Source organism: Alligator mississippiensis, chromosome 5, assembly GCF_030867095.1.
Source record: "Alligator mississippiensis isolate rAllMis1 chromosome 5, rAllMis1, whole genome shotgun sequence".
In the NCBI taxonomy this organism is placed as follows: Eukaryota; Metazoa; Chordata; order Crocodylia; family Alligatoridae; genus Alligator; species Alligator mississippiensis.
This window is the reverse complement of record NC_081828.1, coordinates 154,922,858-154,946,201: the sequence shown is the minus strand read 5'-3', so window position 1 is coordinate 154,946,201 and position 23,344 is coordinate 154,922,858. Positions and strand designations below refer to the sequence as shown.

The 23,344-nt window shown below is 40.9% G+C and overlaps 1 protein-coding gene across 3 annotated transcripts in view; it reads left to right on the top strand.

Annotated features, from left to right (window-relative positions):
- Window positions 1-23,344, top strand: part of CREB5 (cAMP responsive element binding protein 5) — a 379,878-nt gene that overhangs the window by 103,008 nt on the left and 253,526 nt on the right. For all 3 annotated transcript variants that reach the window (XM_006276942.3, XM_019498044.2, XM_006276944.3), the window contains one exon: window positions 14,802-14,974. In XM_006276942.3, the coding sequence (XP_006277004.1) occupies window positions 14,802-14,974 (173 nt within the window). The remainder of the gene's footprint in view (window positions 1-14,801; window positions 14,975-23,344) is intronic.

The following is a 23,344-nucleotide window of genomic DNA, read 5'->3' as shown; positions in this document are numbered from 1 at the left end:
ATTTCTGCAGTCAGCCAGGGAAGCCTCCTGGCCCCTTTCCCTTTTTTGCCTCGCTCGGGGATTGTCTTGCTTTGTGCCCGAAGGATCGTTTCCTTTAGGCACAGCCACCCTTCTTGGGCTCCCATCCCTTCAAAACTCCTACTCTGCAGTGCTTCCTTGACTAATGGCCTGAGTGCATTGAGATCAGCTTTCCTAAAGTCTAGCACTTTCACCCTACTAGTTACCTTACCCACTCGCTGTCTTATGTTGAATTCTATTATTAGGTGATCACTGTCTCCCAAATGGCTACCGATCTGGAGGTCCCCTATCATGTCATCCCCTGTTGCCAATACCAGATCCAGTATGGCATTCCCCCTAGTGGGACCATGCACCTCCTGTGTCAGGTGGAGGTCCTGTATACAGGTTAGAAACCTGCGTGAGTGATGGGACCTTGCTGTCTGCGTCTCCCAGCAGATGTCCGGGTAGTTTAGGTCCCCCATGACTACCGCCTCTTTAGCTTTTATAGTCTCCGAGAGTTGCCTCAGGAGCCCCGCATCTATTTCTTCCCCTTGGTGTGGGGGTCTGTAGCAGACCCCTACCACCAAATCCCTTTCTCCCTGCCCCCCATGTAGCCTAACCCACAATCCTTCTACTTCCTCAACCTCGGATTCTGTCTTGATGAGGGTTGATGTATATTGCTCACTGACATAAAGTGCAACCCCCCCCTTATGTTAGGGCAGAGCAGGGTGGGGAAGCTCAGTGCCATCACTTAGAGCCCCATGATGCCATGGTAAGGTGCCCCCTGCCTGCCCAGCTGCTGTAGGGGTGGCAGCACAGAGTTGTGGCTCCCACTGCTGCCAGATGGGCAGGGGGCATCACCATAGCAGCATGGGGCTCCCAGCAGCAGCACCGAGGTTCCCAGCCCTGTTCTGCTTCCCAGCCCTGCTCTTGCCAGGTCCTACCTGCTGGGCTGCAGAGGCCCCTGGTGGGAGAGCAGGGAGCCCCAGGCCCATAGCCACCATCCTGCATCCACCCCTACCCATGGGCTCCACTCCAGCCGTGTTGCCCATGGGGGAGAGGGAGCCAGGCTTCATGCTTGGCCCCCCGCTCAGGCCCCAGCGGCCACTGCCTCTCACAGGTGGCAGCTGAGGCTTGGACACTCCTGGGGGCAGGAGCGGGCTGCAGCCCTGGGTCCCTGGACCCATAGCCCTGGAAGCTTGGGGCCCCCTCCAATAGGGCTGGGGGGTGCAGGAGGCTGTGGGTGTGGAGTGAGGGCTACCAACACAGGTTTTGGGGGCTTTAATCAGATAATTTGTGATTTTTAAACAGAGAAACCCAGAAACCTTGCTTATAACTTTGTATTTCCCAGATGCTTAAAAATCAATTGTCTGATAATATGTTCTAGGATCTTTGTAGGTATCAATATTAGACTGGTTTATAATCCCCTGGGTTCTTCTTTTTTTTTCTTTTCAAAGATGGGCAATATATAGTTGAAATTTTGGCTTTGCAATTACTTTAGCCAATTCTTTGATTATTTTAAGATGAATCTCATCAGGCCCTGATAATCTGAAAATATCTAATGTATGTTCTTTTCATACTCTAAATTGAGTACTTCCTCTATTCCACCCATTATTAGCTTTCCCTCCATATTCATTACGGGGCCTATACATCCTTTGTTTTTCATTTTACTTCCAACTAATTTAGAGAACATTTTTGTTACCCTTATGTTTTAGCCCTCTGATTTTGGACTCTATGTCCTTACTGTACTCGTATATTTATCGTTAGTAATATCACCACAATTCCACATTTAGTAAGATGTGGAACATTCTAATGACGTATGAGTACAATTAGATTTTTTTCCTGCATTTTTACATTTATTTTCATGTCTAAGGTCAAAATGAGACATAGGTTATGACTTTCAAAGGAGCATATGGAAACTGAGTGTACAAACACCATTTGAAATTCAGTGGAAGGTGGGCATCTAATTCTCTGGATCTATTTGAAAACTGCAGCTGCAAATACTAGATATGACTGAATCAACTCTGACAAAAGGCACGACCTAAACCATTGCCTAGATCTGGAACAAAAACTTGAAAATGACACCTTTTAGGTATACTCATCTTAATAAAATATAGACAGTTTAGCATATTGAAGCTCCCTGTGCTTTTATGCATGACAAATGCTAGTACGACATTGCTATAACAAGCTAATAAATTTTAGTGATACTTTCAAAGTGTACAAGAAACCATTCATTTTTGTAAGAAAACAGACATTCCCAGGAGCATGTTTTTCCTTTGATAAAGGAAAGCTGTTAGTAGAAGGGCAAAGTAGAACCTGGATATGTCCTCTAAGTAGAATAGCCTGGCAATAACTATCATTTGGAAAGTACAGTGACTATTTATGTACATATGGTCATGTAGATCCATAACTGGAAGGAAGGGGAAAGAGAGTGCAAGCAATGAATGTTCATAGTCTTTTGCTTGGGCGAGACAGTATAAATCTCTGTCCTACTTTGAGTTGTGAATGCCACTGCAGGAGTTATAGTAACAGACAAATTAGCATAATGTAATTGGCTGGCAAGGTCAACCCCTCTCCAGGAGCGTTAGTGATGTTTACTGTAAGAAGAGACAGACAAAGTATTGTAGGATAGTATTTTGTCTGTCCCTTTTTCAGGGACAATATTCAGTTTTTTTGGACTCCATAGATTATAGCACTCTTTGCTCTGGTTGTTTAACTATCATATTGTATCATATTTCTTTCTTAAAACAAACCAAACAAACTTTAATTCAGAAACGAGAACTTCAAAACTCGTTGGTCTTGTAGTTTTCTTTTGACCAGTCTTTTTCTGAAAGGTAAACTCGTGCAAATACCCCAGACACTGTCAAGAGATCTTGAAATTTCTGATCTTGTGGTTTGGGTTTAATTAAGAGAGCTGCTTATTTTATCAAGGTTTTCTTTGGTTTTATATATTTGTAAGCAACCATCAAGGGTCCTTTTCAGTGGACACAATCCAAACTCATTGATTTTTAGCTTCACAAAAGCTACTTGGATGTAAACCAGTTGTAGATTAGAATTGTAGATCACAATTGCACAATTGTAGATTAGAAACCTCAGATGTAATCATCCACACTAAAGGGTACTCTGTATTGAAACACAAACGTCTTCTGCTTTTTTTCCTTTGATTTTGAATATGACAGATTGACAAGTAAACCCTTAACTCTTCTCAAATTGTCTAAGTAAATTGCAAAACTAGCTAGCCTGTTATATGCTAGATAACTATCTATTTGAAAAAATTGTTTTTAGAAATGTCAGTCTGGGATATTTTTCCTTCTTATGGCCACTAATAGTGCTAAAAATTAGGACTATAAACATGATTCAGTCTGTACATGACTGTTTCTTATTAGGTGGCATCACTTGCAGTTTTCCAAGGAAAATGGCAGACTGGTTAAAACATGTGAAGAATCATGTTCAATGTGGTTTCCTAATTACACCCCAGGGACTCATGCAATTATGCACTTGTGCAATTTTGCATGTAAAAGGCATGACCACACATGATTGCATAATTTTGCATAATTTAACCCTGGTGGGCTTCCACCTGCAGGGGGCTCCTACACTCCAGCTGGGAGCCCCATGTAAAGGCACCAAGTGTGGTGGCATGCAGCAGGATGGCTGGTAAGTGGGGAGGGGAGCTTCTGCCTGCAGGAGGGGGATAGGCATGGGGGCGTCTGTGAGTGGGTGTGGTGTTTGCGGGTGGGTGTGGGCCATGCGCCATCGGACTGGGATGGCCAGCTCCACACCTCCACATGGGGCTTCCAGCACTCCAGCAGGAAGCTGCATGTGGTTGTACATTGCCCACCTGGCCCAATGGCATGCGATTCCAGACCTCCAAATGAGGCTTCCTGCTGGAGTGCTGGAAGCCCCACAAGGAGGCATGGAGCCTGTCTGGTTCAATGGTGTACAGCTCCTGCCTTCAGTGCCATGAGCCCCATGTACTGGCATGGAGACAGCCTGATCTGATCCAAAGGCATGCTCCAGCAGACCGGAGAGGGCTGGCTCCATGCTGCCATGTACAGCTCCTGGGACTCAGCCAGAGCCATGTGCCACTGGTGGCTCTGCCTGCCATGGCCATGAGAACCCCAAGGGTCTACTGCCTGCTGCTGCTGAGCCGCTGGCAGTGGGGGCTGTGCACCATGGAGGGAGATACATGTGGTGGGAGGCCCATGCCCATACCCACCCACAAACCCCACATACTCCCATAGCCACCAACAAACCCCACCCCCACACACCCCCATTCCCATTCACAACTTCTCCACAAATGTTCAAATAGTGCTATATTTAGTTTAATTTGTAAAAAAAATAAATAAATAAAAAAAATAATAAAATAGAAGTAATTCATTTTGCATAATTTTGAATTTTTCCGTGCATAATTCCCTGGAGTGTACCTAATGGGGAAATCTGTGTCCATTACACTCAGACAGTATTATCCAGTGAGTCTCCAGAACGAATCTTTTGCTAATCAAGTGCAAACTGTAGGACTCCAAAACCGCAAAAAACTACGGGGTTCCAAGCAACACTATTCTGAGTCTTTTATAAGCATTGTTCTTCAACCAAACCTTAATTCAGAGTAAGCTTGTGAAAAGCAATACTAGAATTGCCTCCATTAGCTATATTGTTGTCAGTTGTCTCTTTTCTTCAAGACTAGGAGTATGGCATTCATTATGGCCATAGTGGCATTTCACTCTTTCATGCCTAAGCCTGAAGCTAAACATATCATGACTGGCCTTAGGTAAACTGCACGCATACTCTTTTCTGAATAGTAGCCACAGCATTGAAAGATAAGAATGATAAAACTTCTAAATTGACACCCTGCTGATCAAAGAGATATTCCTATCTTCTTTGTTCAAACTTTTACTTGAAACCTCTGCTCTAAGCTATGTTTATTTCTTCACTGATATAAGTCAAGAATTCTCCTTTCTCTTGGCTGTCACTACTAGCAGTAACACTGGAAACAACAAGATTTGCCATAAGTTTTTCTTTTGTATTTCTTAGAAGTTGCCCATAAACTAGAGGGCTGATATTTAATCCTATGTGTATCAGAGAAATGGTTCCATGTTTTTCAGATTGTCATTGCCACCTTTTATTCCTCCAAACTTCAGGGCTATAATCTTCTTGGACTGAAGTATTATTACTTTCTGCTAGGATTAAAAAAGGAGTTGGAATAGTTGTTTTACTTGCATCATGTATTTTTCATTTGGGTATTTCCCTGTTCCTAGTATGTGTTTCCTGTATTTAGGATCTTTTTCCTGTCTTGCTGTCTTTCTCATTACTTGCTGTTAAAGAATGAGTATATCCACAATTCAATCTGAATTTTTGAAATTCCTTTTTTCCCCCAAAAGAAAATTCCTTGGCACACATTTCAACCATTAGGAGAATGCATTTTCCATACTGCTTATTATACTGTCTCTGCTCTCTTAATGAAGATTAAAGGGGTGATTGGGCAAGTTTAACCTGCATCATCCCAGAACCAGGGCATGCTCTATCTACCCCCTTTTTTGTCCTCATGTTCTACCCCTTTCTACTCTGTGAACATTTGTACCTACTTGCATCATACAGGCAAGAAGTGACAGATGTATACAAAAGGATGTTAAATACGCACAGGAAAGTGAAGCAGACACATAGAAATGTTTTCCCCTTTAAATCTCAGTTATAGTAAAACAAGGTAAGAATCATAGATCTAACATATTCAGGCAGAAAGATATATTTCAGTGTATTTATATTTAACTCTGAGGGTGACACAACTCTATTACCGAAACAAAAACCTCTATCATAACATCAGGTGCATAGAACATACATTTCTCTCAGATCAATTTGCCTTTGTTCAATCCTTGCTCTACTTGCTAAGCATTCAAGGACCCCCTCCTAGGACAGTACCTCTAGCTGAGAAAAGTTATTTTTATAAGCATTTTTCCATTCTTTTGCCTAAACCTAGATAATTTAGTCACCTGCCTGCACCCAAACATTGAAAAATCACCATTACTTTTGACTAAAAAGTAGTAATTTCACCTGAATACCTCCCATTTCTGTTCATGACTCTAAAAGTTTAATCCAGATTGTGTAGTAAGTAAGCTTATTTTTCCCCTGCAAACCAACAACAGCAAGTTGGTTTAAACTCTATTTCTTGATGCAGCATAAAGCTGGCCAGGGAGCAAACTTGTTCCTGGTGCCCCAGGGAATGAGCAATAACTGCCTTTCTCATTCACTTCTTAGGAACATCGCTTCCTTCCTAGTTCTTTGGCCAATCCAATACTTTGACTTTGAACTTTAGCTAAGCAGTCTAAATGTTGGGTTTTTTTTCAGAATAGTAACTGGCCAGTACCTGTACCTTGGGTGGTGGTGGTGGCACATGGGAGGCTCAGGAGCTGTGTGGAGGAGATGCCGTCTACCTATTTTGCCACTGATACATGTCAACAGTCATTTAAACACCGATTTTTAGCATAAAAAGGAGGTGATATTTCTCTCTCACAGCAGAAACTTCTAGTCACTGATCCTATCCCATGTGGGTAGCAGAGCACTGCTGCTGGAGCTTGGAGCTGGAGTCAGGAAGGGAAGTGGGGTATGGGAAAGGAGGGGGACGGGAGAGTGAGGAACTCTGTTGCTCCATTCCAGCAACCTGCCTTAGAAAGCCCTGGTTACCCACCTGTTGTTATGTTATTGGATTTTTGCGGTTACCATTGCCCTGACCCCGCCCCCTCCCAACCCACTCCTTGTTTTGGTTCATTTTGCTTCATCCAGCCAGTCCCACCAAATCTGTTATGGCCACAAGGGCTCAAGACAATATTTAATATGAGCATTTTATTATGGGGTTAGGGTTAGGGTTAGGGTTAGGGTTAGGGCATTTTCACTTGCCCTGTATCAGAAAAGTTAAATCTATTGATTTTCCTGTGCATAACTGCTTGCATGGAAAATCATCATGTGGTCTGGATATGTTTTGTAGTTTGCATTGTTTTATCCAGCCCTTCAGCTGAAGACTGTTCTGGACGTTGTACACAGTCAAGTAGCCATTGATGTAAGTTATGCATGATGCCTATAACTTTTGTCAGTGAAATCAGTTACGTGAATGTCAAAGGAGCTTTAAACAAAATTGAATAAGCTAAATGCCAAAAAACTACTCCTGTGAATTTGCTATTAAGACACTGTATACATTGTTTACATAACATTGACAACCGTGGTGTCTTCAGCTGGTGGTTGTAGCCTAATAACAATACCTAGAGGACTACTTGTATACCTTATTGGATAAAACCAAACTTCTTACAAAAGAAGAAAGGGAAGCCAAATTTTCAGCCACTCTCTGATTGGACTTTAAATTTGGGAGCCACTTTTCTATGCAAAGTTGACGTATTCATGTTGAGCTACTATTTTATATGCACAATCAGTTTTGTAAAAATGCAGACCATGACTGCAAAATCACAAGTTAGAACCTATTTTTTTCACAATTCTGAACTTGTAGTAAAGTAACTATGATGCTCTTGTATAGACTGAAAGTATTATTCAGTTGATAATTCACAGGAGTAGAAGTCAGTTTAGTCCTGATGCTGGCACTGACCTACTGTCTGACCCTTGACAAATCACTTTCCCTTCAGTGTCTCTTTCCCTAACCACAGTTGGTCTGTCTGGGCTATTTAGACTCTAAACTCACTGGGGCAAGCATTCTCTCTCTCTTTCTCTGTTCATATATAGCTTAACACAATAAGGTCCTGATCTTAGCTGGGGCCTTAGTGCAATACAAATAAAAGTATGCTAGCAAATGTCTTTGCTTCTTACATGAGCAAGTCCTGTTTTAGATCCATAGCAAAACTACATTGTTTACAGTGATCTAAATAGGACCATGATTGAACCCTTAGTATAATATTGTAGGTATAAAAGAGTTTATTCTTCAATAAAATGTATAGAGAATATATTTTCATGCAAACATGTTCTTTATAAAAGGATTTGTTGTTTTGTGTTTAGTAGTGTTCCATCTGCTCAAGAAAATAAATTTAGAAAAACTAGCTCCAGCATGGCATATAATGTTTCATTAGCAGACATAACCTTGTTTATTTGCTTTTTAAAATTGTATTTAGAAAAGGAAATCAGTTTGCACCACTGACATGCTGCCAGGTTCCTGTTTATAAATGTCACAATAGGCAAGTTGGAAGAAAAGAAATACTCGGTTTGCCTTTAGCATCACATATGACAAAATTTGTGTATAGAACTATACAACCAATTGCATATCTTTGGCTCCACAGCTTCCAATTAGCAGGATACAGTGCAGTATGTCAGTGAAACACATTAAATGACCCTAATTGGGCCATGCAGATTTAGTGTTACTGAGGTTTATTTGAACATAAGCAGCTCTTTGTGTACTATGCTGTTTGAGTGACTGTCACTGCCATTTGATTATATATAAAATATACTGCATTTTCATGATGGCTTTTTATCTGTAGTAAACCTAGTGTCATAAGCATGCAATCTAATGTAATCTTTTTCACGGGAATATTATTTTCCTTTTATAACTTAATCTGTAATGTGACATTGCTGAGACCTAGCTCTGCTGTTTTAAAATTTCTTCCTCCTTTAAATGCATCCATTACATTCCCTTATCATGTTTCCTTTTATTTCCTGTACTATAGTGACTTATCACAGGTACATCTGGTATATATTGTATATTACTGTATATCTAAAGATGGTATCATATGTCAAAAACTTAGCCTGAACAGACATGCTGAAAAGGTCATGGTGGGGGAAGTCCTGGAAGACAAGGGGCATCTTTCAGTATTCATTTCCACTGGTAATTAGAGGGCATCACTGGATGTCTGTAATTAGATCATGTCACAAAAATTAAGATAAATACCAAAAGTGCTAGATCCTCTGCATTTTGCTCAGGATATCAGAGGAATCAGAGGGCATTGGGTTAGGATGAGCAGCCACAGTAAAAGGAATTGTAACACTTTAGGATATAGAGTTGTTGATATGAAGAGTCTTCCATAAAAGACATAAACAGGAACCCACAGGAATTGACTGCCTTGTTAAGTATGTTATGTAGAGCTGGGTTGTTTTTTCTTTAATTAATAATAAAATCATTGAAAAATGCACTGCTGGTCTTCTAAAATCTATTAATGAATTAGGCACCAGATAGTTTGAGCTTGAAAAAAGAAAAGGGGGTGCTATATTCAGAAAAATAGAGGAAGCAGCATCATCTTTATCCAGTATCTGCCCACAGCAGCCAGGGCTAATCAGGTGATTACAAAGCTGGAATCGCTGCCATCTGACCAACCCTTGCTACCACTGCATCCTTGTCAGTCACTGCTGGCTGCAAGGGCTGATAGGGTTTCTTGAGGTGGCAAGGGCTGATCATTTGGTGGAGATGCCCCACTGCCCTTGTCAGAACCCTAGCTTTTCTCAGGGCTCCGGCAGCAGTGGTGGTGATTTGCTGCCATGGCACCTCTATTGCTGCAAGAGCACTGGCAAGACCCTGAGCTTTGGCAGCTACAGCTGCAGTAGTAGGGACCCTGTAGAGTTACCTGATGGCTCACTAGCTGGGCCAGGTATCAGAAAGCCAGCCATTCTTTCTGCCCACAATCTGCTAGGACCATGGAAATTCAAACCCAGGGTGGCTGGGCCAGCATCACTATTGGCACAGCTGGCCCAGCATCATCAGGTTCAAATCCCATGGTCCTAACACCCATGGTCCCTTGGAAGAAAAGAGGGTGAACAGATCGCTGCAGCTATTTTTATGGTGAGGCAAATAGCATGCAGGTGTGAACACTTGCTTTTTGTTGCAGTAAAACAGCACATACAGTGTGACGGGGTAACATTTGAAAGACTGTAGAGGTGTGATATAGAACCTTACCCATTAACTGGAATAAAGTATGGTCGGGTCTTAGCTTTCATTTTGAAAGATCATTCAGTATTATCAACAGACTTCTCAACTGACCTTTGTTTTTTTCTTCATTCAGATTGTCCATTGCATTTCACAGTGCTGCTGGATAATGTCATAGAAGGCAGTATGCAACATCAGTTGCATGTATTCATAATTCTAATATTATAAAAGCCCAAGTCTGTTTGTCTGTCTGTAATGCTTTATTCGTGCTCTGACTGGCTGTCTTGGCAGTGCCCTACACAGAAAGGGAGAGACGGCAGAGTGCCGCCATGAGAGTGGAGTCTAAGGGGCTGGAGGGGAGGGGGCAAGGAGGCAGAGGGGGATGACAAGGCCTGGAGCACCGCAATAACACAAGTGATGGAGAGGGAGGCGGGGGGGGCAAAGCCAGCAGCACTGGCCTCGCCCCCCCTGTGTCTGCTCCTTGGAGCCAGGGGCCAGCACCCCTGACCTCCCCAACAACAGCTGGTAGGGAGGGGAGGCAGCGGGGAACAGGGGAGGGAGGGCAGCAGGAAGGGGATGGGGGCTGATGGCTCAAAGCGGTGTGGGGGGAGAGGGGGAATGGCCCCAGCCCTGACCCAAGGTGCGGGGGGGGGAGAGGGAAGAGGGATGCAGGCCTCTGTTCCTGCCTGCTCCCCCCACATCATTCTTGACAGGCAATTGGTTAGTAACAGTAATAAAAGGCAGATTTTTACAAGAGTTTCATGTCCATATCTCCTCTAGAGTAAAACAATTTCTCACTAGTAGGTCTTTTTCTAAAATAGCTCAATGCACCTTTTTTGTTCAGACAGAGGGGTAGTTTCTCCACTGGCTCTGGATAAGAATAATGATGAGTATTGAGAAGGGTGTTGAAGCAATGATGCAGCCTTGCTTTAACTCCCATCTTAACCTCAAAGGGATCTGTGATAGATCTGTTACTGAGAACAAGCACTCACATACTGTCATGGAGGAAGCAAAGAATGTGACAAATTTCAGTGGGCATCTGCAACATTGCTTGGTGACAGTAGAAGGCTTGTGTGAGGTCAAAGAAAGCCACACAGAGAGGTTTATATTGTTCCCAGTATTTTTCCTGCAGCTGGTAAGCTGTGAAGATCATCTCAGTTGTACTTCTTGATGTCCTAAACCTACATGGAGCTCTTCAGCTAGTGGAAGCAAGCAGTTCACAGGGGTTCTTGCAATGATCTTTCCTATGATAGACAGAAAGGCGATCCCTCTGTAGATGAGCAGTAGTATTCAGACATGGAGAAGACCAGGAGGGAGAAAGATTATTGAACCAAAGGGATTTTTGGTTTCTTTTTAATTTGTTTGTTTGTTTGTTTTCTCCTATGCTTGGCAGTAGGATAACAGCTAGTATTGTTTTGGACACAATATATGTACTTGTTTGCTAGACCATAAAAGATAAACCCCAATAGGCTTCTGCCTCTAAAAGGAAGTGGTACTTTCAAGCCATTGATCATAGGAGGAAAAGGTACAAGTGTCCTCTTGAAGACTGACTTTTGCAAAAAGTTAGGAAGTAGAAGATAATGTAAATATTGTACTCCCAAGGGAATCTGAGTTCAGAATACATTATCCTCTTCTTGGAATCAGGTTTAAAAAACATTAGCTTTAAAAACACTGTATCTCCTTTTATATCTAGTGTTTGCTTAAAGATTGTTATTAAAAACACAGTGAAGTACGCTAGGTCTATGGGCATGCCACAAATACCCTTCAGTGCCATCTAACAAAAAAATTAGGACCTGATTTCCTCAATTCCCAGTCCTAGTCTTTCTCTTTTTCAGTGAGGCTGAGTGAAACACAAACCTTTTAAAAGTCTTGGTTCGGATTTGATACCTTTTATTAGGCCAGCTAAAAATTTTTAAAAAATTATTTCTTTGCAAGCTTTTGGGTGCACACATCCTTCTTCAGGCTGAGAAGAAATCAAAGATTGTAGAAATTCTCCTAGGTAAAAAATAAAACTCCATTTTGCAGAGAGAAAGTTTTTGGCTGGAAGTATATTTCCCTGGGTCAGTGAGACTGGGGCACTTGATTTAGCTGCTGAAGACCTGAAATCCCTAAACACAGTTCTTTAGAGCAAAAACTGTTTCTTTGTGTTTCAGTAGTGCTTGGGACAGTGGGACCCCATTCCTGATGGTAACCTTTGGGTCCAAATATGCAAAACCAGTGGTGCTCAACCTATCTGGCCTTGTGGGCTAGATGAGTCCCTGGAGGTGGATGAGTCCATTGGCTAGAACCCATATGCAGGGCAGTTCCTCGGGTCAGATCTGGGAATATTATCCCATTTACCTGGATCCAGCTATGCATTGGACCAACCCTGCATGCCAGTCCAACCACACACTGAAACAGCTAGCTCACGGGACCACATCATCCAGCCCATGGGGCTCCCCAAAGGGGGAGAATCTAGAAACTTGGCAGGGGAACAGCAATTTACACTGCCACCACTCCCCAGTGCCAAATTTCCAGACCCATGAGGAGACCCATGACAAGTTTCTGCAAGCCATAGGATGCACCACTGTGCTAACTGATTTATAATAATATAGCTAAAAATGTCTGCTCTGGGATGGTCAGGAATAATGGAAGAGTAACTATGACACAAGACCAGCTATTATCACAGATTTCTGTCCTCTGCTAAAAGCAGTGGGAGAGTTATCCCTTAACCTAGTTAATTGGCAGTCCCTTCAGCTCCTCATCCTTTGGTTGGTGTGATGAGAGCTCCCTCCTGTGTCAGTTTTATCCCAGTCAGGATCTTGATGAGAGTGAGAGATGGAGAAGGAAAGAAGTGAGGTGATCTCCAGGCTCTCCTCACTGAGAAGCATGCAAAACTCCTTAAAAGCAAACATGAATAGGAAGCAACACAAATCCCAAACTAATGATTCAGTCATTAATTTAGGGTTTATCTGCTTTAGTCAGTTTTTTTTCCCCTTACTAGTAGTGCCTGCAATCCTTGATATTAGTGTCTGGAATTCAAATCAAGCTTTTCAATTTTTTTTTCATGGGGGCAGCATTTCAGTTTTTTGGATCCAGTTCAGAGCTCAACTTGGATATGAATACATTTGAATTTCTCTGTAAATTCATAAGCATAATTCCAATGAAAATAACTCTTAGTTTGCAAAACTCTCTTCTTGTAAACATAAAAGTCAGGCCAAGTTTGACATTTCATTGGGGAATGTCAGGCTTGCTATCTGCAGCTTGGTGTCTTATCGTAACTCGCACCTGAAAACATCTCTTACATTAGTCACAGGAATTATCAATGTGCCAATAATTATTTCAATTATTTATTTTAATTCATAGTTGGCTGTATTAATAGTTATTTCAGTTTTTCAGCTCTCTTGCTTTCAGTCTACTGTTGAGTCACTGAAAATATAAAGTGTCTATTCTAAATGGTTATAATTGTAAGAGTTACAAGTGTGTGCATGTAAAGTAAAAATTACAATTATAATGTACAACCAAGACTTGTCAGTCTCATAACAACAAACCATTTATAGCTTAGGGAGGCATGAAATTATAGGGAAGGAGAAGAAGAAAATGGAAACACTTCTGCCCCCAGTCCTGTACTGTGCTATGCCTCTGCAGAGTACAACTGATGTCAGCAAAGGTTACAATCAGTGCCTGTCTCTTTCTAATGTGCGACTATTATGCTTTGACTTGTTGCTCTTGTGTCCTTTGTATGTTCTGGGTATCCAAAATATTCAGCCCAATACCCTACATTGGTGGTGTGGATAGAAGTAAAAGGAAGCGTCGAAGAGGGAATAGAATCTCTGTTGCATGCCTTACCCACCAGGAGCTTAGCAAAGTCTATCTGGTTCAGTGTTTTGTGACCCTTGGGAGAAAACTATTCCGGCCAGGAGCACAAATGAGCAGCGGTTTTCTGAATTTCAGAAAGGCCTTCATGGGAATTTCTGATGCAACCTTTTCCAAGTAATTGCTTCTGGAAGGGAAGTATGTGCAGACAGAGAATCTGCTGTCAGTAGAAGAAAGTGAGAGATGCCTCAACCTGTGTGGAGAACCGTTACTACTTCTGTGGCTCCTATACTCCCTTGTTTCTCTAAAGTACTTGGAAACAAGTAAGCTAGTAGTGGTATCCCATCATATTGAACCACCATTCAAGTATTACTATCCTTCTACTATCACTTTATAGTCAATATGGCTTAATATGATTGTAAAACAAGGTGAATATTAGAATATTGTTGGTTTTAGCTATTTTGATGTTCGCTACTGGAAATTGGTTCATGAATTAAAATTTTGTTAGAAATGTAAGCGTTGTCATGACTATTGAAGATATATATGATATTCATAGATTGCAGGTGGGAGAAGAGAGAAATAATAGGATTTTTCACTACTACATTTTCTCTTGTAAAACAAGCCACATACTAATGATAGAAATGTATTCAAAATTATATGTAATTACCATCTTCAGTGGGCTCTCGGACAATATTGCTCTAAGTTACCTACTGAATCTAGAAGAAATGGCTGTGATGATAGAATACCATGTATTGTTTACTACTTTAAGACCATGACACTTAATTCATTCCAAGCAGGTCTAGTACTCAGTAAACAACTAGAATAGCAAATCAAAATGTCATGTCTTTATCACAAAAATCATTTTCAAATGAAATAGGTATCGGAGTCAGTCAGAAAAATGTGCTAAATGTCCCCATTATAAATCACAAGCCAGAACTGCAGGAGAGCGATTAGCCAACTTCCAGGTATTTTCCATTTGTATTGTTCTGTAAAAGTAAATAGTTATTTTTCATTCTTTATAGTTGCAAGATCTATTGAGGTTTGCCAGGAGCGAATAACTTTTCATTTTGTTGACACTTCTTCCAGCTTTCTACTTTTAGTTGTACAAAACATGAGAAGAAACTATAGTTTTATTTTTTCCCCTCCATTCCTTTTCCCCTTCTCACAGAATATCTCAATGCATAACACAGTTGGAGGAGCAATGGCAGGGCCTGGAACCCACCAGCTCACGAATACTAGGATGCCAAACCATGACACCAGCGTTGTGATTCAACAAGCCATGCCATCTCCACAGTCCAGTTCAGTCATAACACAAGCACCTTCCACAAATCGACAGATTGGGTAAGTCTAAGCACTCTATTTTTTTCTTGCCTTCCACCCTGGTGGTTATGGAATAGACCACGATGTTATGTTCTGGATTTTCAAGAAGTATGTCTAAACTTACCTGGAATCCATTACTATGCTGGAGAATCTCCCATAATATGTGATGCACAGCCTGTGGTGAAAAGGCAACCACAATCATATGACTTGTCTGTGTTGTTTGTTATGGAATGCTGAATGGATGTACTGGGATGAAAGTTCTGCTGTGCTTCATGTGATCTAGTTTTGTGTTCTTAAAATCGAAGGTTAAAGCTGTTATTAAAATTTTGTTGCGAAGGGAGAGAGATGACATTTCTGGGCCTGATCTTTAAAGTACTGATTGTCTTGATCTTTAAAATACTGTTATCATATTTCATTCATTGGGCATTGGTGTTCAGTCATTGGCAGGAGCATTCAACACATTGCAAGATTAAACCTTCTGTTTTTTAAGTTCTGTGTTAGTCAAGGACTGCCAAACAAAGTGTAAAGACAGTCTTGGGAATATCTGTGAAAAGGTGTCCAATTTACAATGCTCACTTAGTATTTATAGTTATTCATACTTATGTTATTTATAACTATGCCATATAAGTCCTTTCACCTCTTATGTTCTCATACCACCAACATTTATTTGGTTTGCATGAGTTGTATATATGCCTACATTTTCAGAACAGCAGGCACAAAAATGTATATACTTTATGCATACAATTACTATAACTGCACATGGTTACAGTATTTAAACATAAAGACTAGTAGTCATTAAACATATACATATATATGTAGACAATTACTGGTCTTTATTTTCAGATACAATAACTGTGTGTGTGTATTTTATATTTACACACACACACATATATGATTAACTATGCATGTAGTATACACAACTCTAAAAATATTGACTACTGAATGTTACTCAGAATGAAAGTGCTGCTGCTGCTATTATTAATTATTGGTAACTGGTAGTGCCCACTGTGTGCAATATTTTTCTGTTACAGGATTGAAATGCCTTTTACCTGTATCTTCCCTAGCTCTGAATATACGTAAGACAACTCCTTGTGCATGTCCCATTAACTAAATAGCCTGCAGGTTTTCAAAGATCAAGTCTCTCAATGGGGATGTTTGCAGATGGTGAACCAACTTTTTTGTTTTAAGAAGTGAAATACTTAACAGAAATAAATTGCGTTAATTAACTAAAGTTATCCATTCAGTTTCTAATATAACTTGTCTGGGGCAATTACGATTCCAGTTTGAAAAAAAGCATTTAGTACATGGATCAGGTGTATCTTACTGGACTTTATTCAGGTTTCAAACAGTTATGTCAGTAATATAACTAGTATTATATGTGGTTTTGTAGAGTGCTGTCAGTTTGGTTTTGACAAGTAGCTGGTGATGTTGGTCTAAAGTCAGTCAGAATGCACCATTATAGACTAACTAAATAAGGTATATAGCTATAGCTATAACTAACTAATTAACTAAGTTAGATCTATCTCTATCTTAGTTATAACTATTAATACAATGTATTCTTACTAATTTATATATATATATATATATATATATATATATATATATGAATATATCTATTAAGTAATATTATTGTATCTTTATTCATTAATGACATTCATTTCTGTTAAGTGTTTCACTTCTTAAAACAAAAGTTGGTTTACCACCTGCTAACATCTCCTATGTCTGTCTGTCTGTCTGTCTGTGTGTGCATGAGATGTTTGCAGGTGGTAAACCAACTTTTTTTTGTTTTAAGTGAAATACTTAACAGAAATAAATTACATTAATGCATAAAGATAAACTAGTATTAATTAATAGATATTTAATTAATAATATAAAAGAATATAATATGTGTGTACACACACACACACACACACACATATATACATGTATATGTATGTGTATGTGTGTATCTATCTATCTATCTATTTAGTCTGAAGGCCCAAAACGAAATATATGTGTACATTTGGTTTGGGCCTTCAGTGACTTGGAGTTAGGTTCCATTCAGTCAAGATGAGAAATGTCTGAAGACTTAGGAGAAAAGTGTTTGGTCAATCACTAGTGTCTGCAATGGGAACTTATTTCATAACATATATCTAAATTCTGTTATGTGATTAATTAATAGGTATGCTGTCTAGAGCTACTCTACTAGGAAATAATTGTCAGCAGCTTTGCTCTCTGTATGTGAATGAAGTGAGTGATATGATCTCCAGCACACTTTTTCCTCCATTCTTCCCTCATCCAAGGAGGTTTTGTTTTTCAAGGAGAAAATTGCTATATTTTGGACTTCAGCTTCTTGCCAGACTTTTGAGTACTCTTTTTTTTCATAGACTTTTCCCTGTGATGTTTGCAGCATTTATCAAAGAACATATTTTGTCATTTCCACTTAATTGTACCCTTCTAAACTTCGGATGATAACCAAGAATCATTCAGGAGGAACACAGACACAGCAGTGGATTCAGTATTAGGCAAATTATCATAAACTCAGAGACTGTTAATAACCAGTACATTCAGAACCTGCTTACAAACACCCTGAAGGTTGGTGGTTTTGGTTTGGCTATTTAAAAATTGAGATCAAATCCTGGTTCAGATTTTGTTTGGATCTGAGTGTTCTGTTTGAGCCCAAATGTGTGTAAAACATTAGGAAAAGGATTTTGTTTTCTCACGCCCTCAAGCAGAAGTGAATATTTACTGAAAAGATGAAGTGCCCCCAGAGAATGTGCCTCTTAATGAATACTAGGAATTAGAGATAGCAACTGGATAAAATTCTCTTTGACTTTAGGGGGAGTAGGATCAAGCCCTGAAGACCCATCTTGTAGCAATATTCTGATTTTTATCACAACCACAAGTATTTAAGTGTCAGAATATGGCCAAACCACCTGCAAATGTTTGCAATGGCCTCAGTCCAATAAAAATAGCAAACAGCAGTGAAAGTCGACATTCAGACTCTGGATTTGGGCTCTGCTCCAGCAAAAGAAACTGGGACCCACCTGTGCCCACGCACATTTTGTTGCATTGTGGAGACTGGGTGTGTTCACAACAGCTGAAATTCTTGATGGGGTGTTATTTTCCTCTCTCTTCTCTCTCCCTCTCTTTCTCTCTCCGTTCTTTCACCACAGCCCTGTACTCTGATTCTGAAAGTTTGCATGTAAAATGAGATAATAAAGCATAGAAAAATATGACAGCATGAGAACGGATAAGCATGACTTGCTGGGAAAGTGTATACATATCGTTTCAGGTATTAAAATATTGTTGCTACTGAACAGGCATTGAGCCAGGTTAATCAGAAGAAGGGAGGAACATGAAGAGCAATAGCTTTAAAAAAATGCAAGGCATTGCTCAGCATCCCTCCCACCATATACTGAGCTAAGAACAAGCAACAGTACAGTCATTGCAGCAAACTGGCAGGTGGGTATAAACATACCAGATAGTATTTATGTGGCTAGACAGTCTTTACTGCCTCCTCCCTGCTTCACCATGTGGGAGGAATCCTGTAACCAGTAACTGCTTGTGCTAAAGAAAAATCAGTTGAGGAACACTTAATAGTGAAGGGTGTCTTCAGTTGATTAATAGCACATCATTTAAAGATAAGTTAGAGAGAGGAAAAGCAGTAAGTAAGGCATACTCAGCCGGGGGAGAAAAAAAGATGATATAAGACATGCATCTGTCAAAGATATAGAAAGGCAGAGAAGCTGAATCAGCCCACTATTCAAGATATGAAACTTTGAATAGAGATCTACAATGGCTACTTTCATCATTTTATTATGACTAAATTTCATGCAATCAATTCAGTTCAGTAACAGCATGTTAAGCAAGGAATGGGAAAATGATGTTAAGGCAAGCTACTGTCAACACAGTACTCTCATTTCTTTATCCGTGTACTTCTTTGACAAGCATAAGATATCTTTTTCACAACAGCTAAGTCCATTTAATAGGAGGCTTCATCCTGGCAGTCCAGCCTTCCTGGACAGTGTAAGCTTCTTTTTTTGAAAGTGAGTGGGAGACATAACTGATACTTAGCATGTTTATAGCGGTATCATTCATACAACTCTGCAGCTGGAATGGAACAAGAGGAGAAAATTCAGGGTTGTTATAAATTGAGAACCAACAGTATACACAGCCCTATACTAAACAGAGGTGAAGACATGAGACCAATGAGCTCAGATTCTAAAATAGACAGAGATCAACCCCCATGCAATACATCAGAAAATGTTCCAATTTCCAAGTGTTACTGAAACTTTTAATGAGGCTAGTGGAACAAGGGCAGAAGGAAGCAATTGCCACTATATTTGGTGTAATGAAACAAAGTGTGAAGAAAGAGTGGGAGAAAGATTCAATAGGGATTTAGAAAGGTAGATTTTGAGAAGTGTGGTGAATAGTAGGAAATGGGAGCAGAGGTATAGGAATAAGATACAGTTATGCAGGGCCTTGAAAGTGAGGAAGAAGAGCTAGAATGTGGTAAGGTGAAGAGATGCTAGTGGAGGGTTTTGAAAAGAGAATCAAATGATCAGTACTGAACAAGACAGACACTGGAGGAAGTAACATAAGATATAGGAAGGGACATGCAATAGAAGAAAAGAGAGGAGAATTTTTCTGTAGGCAGCTAAGAGATGACCAAAACACAAAGTGCAGATACACATAACAACTGAGCCATTCCAAAATGTCACTGATTAGGAACAGGTTCACAGTTATGTGATGTGCTGTGGCTCTGACACTAGGGGATGGGAGTGAACACCCAGCCTAGCATGCCGTGCACTGGGCAAATTGGAGATAGCGGGTAGTGCTTGCATACTTTACTTGGCAGGGGAAGGGCTGCAGGGTGTAAGTGACCTGTGGCTTGGGGAGTCTTCACTTTTCTGCTTTCTATTCTTTCCTAAACATGAGATCAATAAACTAAATAGCCTAGAAATGACTAAAGTCTGAAGTGTATTGTCTGCCTTGGTAGGTAGGTAGAAGTGCTTTGTCCCACAGTTTTTGATTCCTAGGGACTGAAGAGGCATGCTGCATTTAAACCATTCTACATGTTATGTGTGTCCATCACCATAAGGACTTCTCAGAGACCATGGGATTGTAAGGTCTCTTGCATGCTGTGGTATTGGTGTATAACCATTGACAAAACAAGATCTCCCCATTGGGCTGTTACCTTTGAATGTGTTGCAGTGCCCTGGCACTAAAGTAGGAGAGCCATTAATCCCTTTCCTCCCAACCCCCAGCCCAGTTCTCCCATATATCACAAGTACATGTGGCTTGGAACCTCCCACACATTACACTCCCTTTCTACCCTGCCTCCCATTTACTTTTATACCAACCTGCATCTCTTCTCACCACCTTTTCTTCCTGCTTCCCTGCTCTTTCCCTTCTCCTGTGGTCAGGGTTATGGAAACTAAATGGGGGTGGGCAAAGTGGCAGATCTGTCCTGTAGCCAGACTCCATTTCCCAGCAGCCCCTGCCCATGTTGCTGCAGTTGGTTTCCATGGAGACCCCAGAAACAGCAGGTCCATGACAGCGCGGGGCCAGGGTTTCCATGGAGACCAGCCCCAGCAGCACTGGCAGGGTGCATGGCTGGGTGGGGAGTTCTGGAGCCAATGCTAGGATCTTGTGGCAATGCCAGTGTGGTCTGGAGTCAGGGCAAAGCCGTGGTCTGCTGCCTGCATGCCCCTGCATGGGGCATGTGGCCACTGGATTACAGCTCTACCCTGGCTCTGGACCATGCTGTCACGCTACAGGATCCTGACCCCGGAGCACCTTACCTCCCAGCCGTGCACCCTGCCAGCGCTGCTGGGGCTAGTCCCCATGGAAACCCTGGTCCCACACTGTCACAGTCCCACCACTTCTGGGGTCTCCATGGAAACCGGCCACAGTGATTTGGGCAGGGGTTGCTGAGAAATGGAGTCTGCTGTGGGCCAGACTTTGCTCATCCTGGTCTAGTACAATAATAGGGAAAACAGGGAAAGAGAGGGCCATATCTGCCTGTCCACAAGTTTTGGGAGATGGCATTCCCTCCCCATGATCTGGTAGACCTGAGGTTGCATAGCCTTCTCACCTGGACATAAGAGTTTTACAAGCTGCCTCAAAAGTTGAATGACTAGCTGTGTTTCTGAGGCCCTTTTCTGCCATCTATTTTGGTGAAAGGGGATGGGAAAAACTTGTGTAACATCTGTCTGCACAATACACCCTGCAAAATCAAGATCATAAGGCCCCCAGCCATGATCTTTTTAAAGTGCTCTTAAGGTTACATTGCCATGCCTCATCTAAAGCGGTAACATCTCTCCCTTCTGTATACTTTAGTAAAGGTCTCCCTGCCAGTGCTTAACAAGCTGGGGAGGTATGGGTCACTGAAGCAGATATGAAATTCTGCTTATGCAAATTCAAAAGCCAATCTCTTTGCTAGGGAACATGCTGAAGCGACAGCATAAGTTTGACCAGCAGCCAGAGAACATGGGAGATGACGAAAACAAAGTAATATTTCACATACTCAACTGACCTCTACTCCTTCATTACCTGAACAAATTCACTTTTTGTTGCCTTTGTTTAGCAGGAAGTTGTGAATTTCACCTTTTAAATCACTGGTAAGAAGAGAGGAAGGGTGGACGAACTAGGTCATCTAGGAATTTTCTTTCTTTGCTGCCCCCGCTGCTCTTACACTGTCGCACAAAAGCTGGACCTCTTATCTTTTGCTGTAGTAGAAGTAAATGTTTTCCATGGCTATTGGTATATTATCCTTTCCAGAGGAGCTGTCTGTGCTAGGTGTGCACACTATCGTTAGTTTTTACACTGTCACAAGATGGGCTTGAAGTGGAATCTCATTGAGACATTATGAGCAACCCGTCCCAAACCTCTGAAACTCAGAAAATTTTTCAGGAAATTGTTACAAATGAAGCATTCATAGAAACAGGTCGTGCCTAATAAAATAATTTGAATTAACAAATACAGTAATGAGGGGAAAAATGTAGCATGGACAAAATAGTATTTCAGGCAATTTCCCCCCTATCTCTTCCCCACTCACTCATGCACACGCACATACATATGCACATACACACTCTTCTCTTTTCTAGCTGGCTGGTGGCTTGACAAAATCTGTGCATATAGCTACATAGTACGCTCCATGGAATTAAGATAGCATTTCAGAGCTCCTGTCTCTGTTTCCTTCCACAATTCCTCCTTGTGGTTTGCTCTGAGATGGTCCAGGAGCTGCTGGTTCAACACTTTCTGCTGGGTAAAGAAGGGGGAAAAAAACCCCAAAGCCGTACCGGTCTGTAGCTTAGATATGTCACAGTAGGGTGATTCTTAATGACATCTCACACATAACCCAAACCTTACCTCCCCACAAACCAGGTCTGGGAGGAGGTTGAGAGCATTGAACATATCAAGATGACCTTCATAAGAGTGAGAGGAGGTTCAGAGGCTATGTAATAAATGGATTATCATTCAGGAATGGGGACAGATTTATATGTTTCTTACTTTTATGTTTCTTATGTTTCTCATGTTTCTTACTTTTGTAATTAACTCCTGTACTGAAGTGTGGTTTACTAATAAACATAATCTCCTATGAGTCTTATTCTTTTTTACTCAAAGTACCTAAGCAATTTGAAAGTTATTCACTCTCATTTAAAAATGTGATACCTATATTACTGTGTGAGATTTTTTTTTGGCAGTACTTTTTAGCATTGTTGTTATTTTCCTGCTATAAGAAAGAAGCTCTTCTTTCCATTTTTAGTGGAAGTCTTCCTTATAAGCTTTGTATTTTGTCCCTGGAGTCTTTATGTCCCACTTTCTTTTCCCCTGATACCACTACTGCAGTATTTCTAAATGGCAGGCTGTTCTACTTTTTTTTTTTTTTTAACTGGGTCCTATACATGGTTGGGTGGCATTCCCATACTTATTCTCAATAATTTGTTCTCAGAGAACAAAATTTTAAGTTGACTTTTAGACATCATGCAGCCCAGTAAAAATGTGATGTCATTATAGTGTACTGGACCTGTTACTGTCTGGAAAAAAACTGCGCCTTCATAGAAGTGGGTCAATTGTCACATCTCAGTAACAGTCATAAACACAGATGATATATATGAGTCAGCCAGGAAATACTGATTTACTTTAACTTTGGCAATATATCTCTTGCATGCCTTCAATACATAGAATGTGTATACTATATATATCTCCTCCAAAGGTGTCATCAAAATTTATAATCATGGTTTCTGATTTATACTCTTCTTTAAGTAAAGCAGATGTAAAATCATTTTATGGTGGAAGAGTAACTTAGAGTCATTGTAGGTTTGGTACAACAGATGGAGCTTTCCATACCAGGAGTGCTCATTAGACTTCTGCACAGCTGAATTGTAGCAGTCTGCTCTTTAT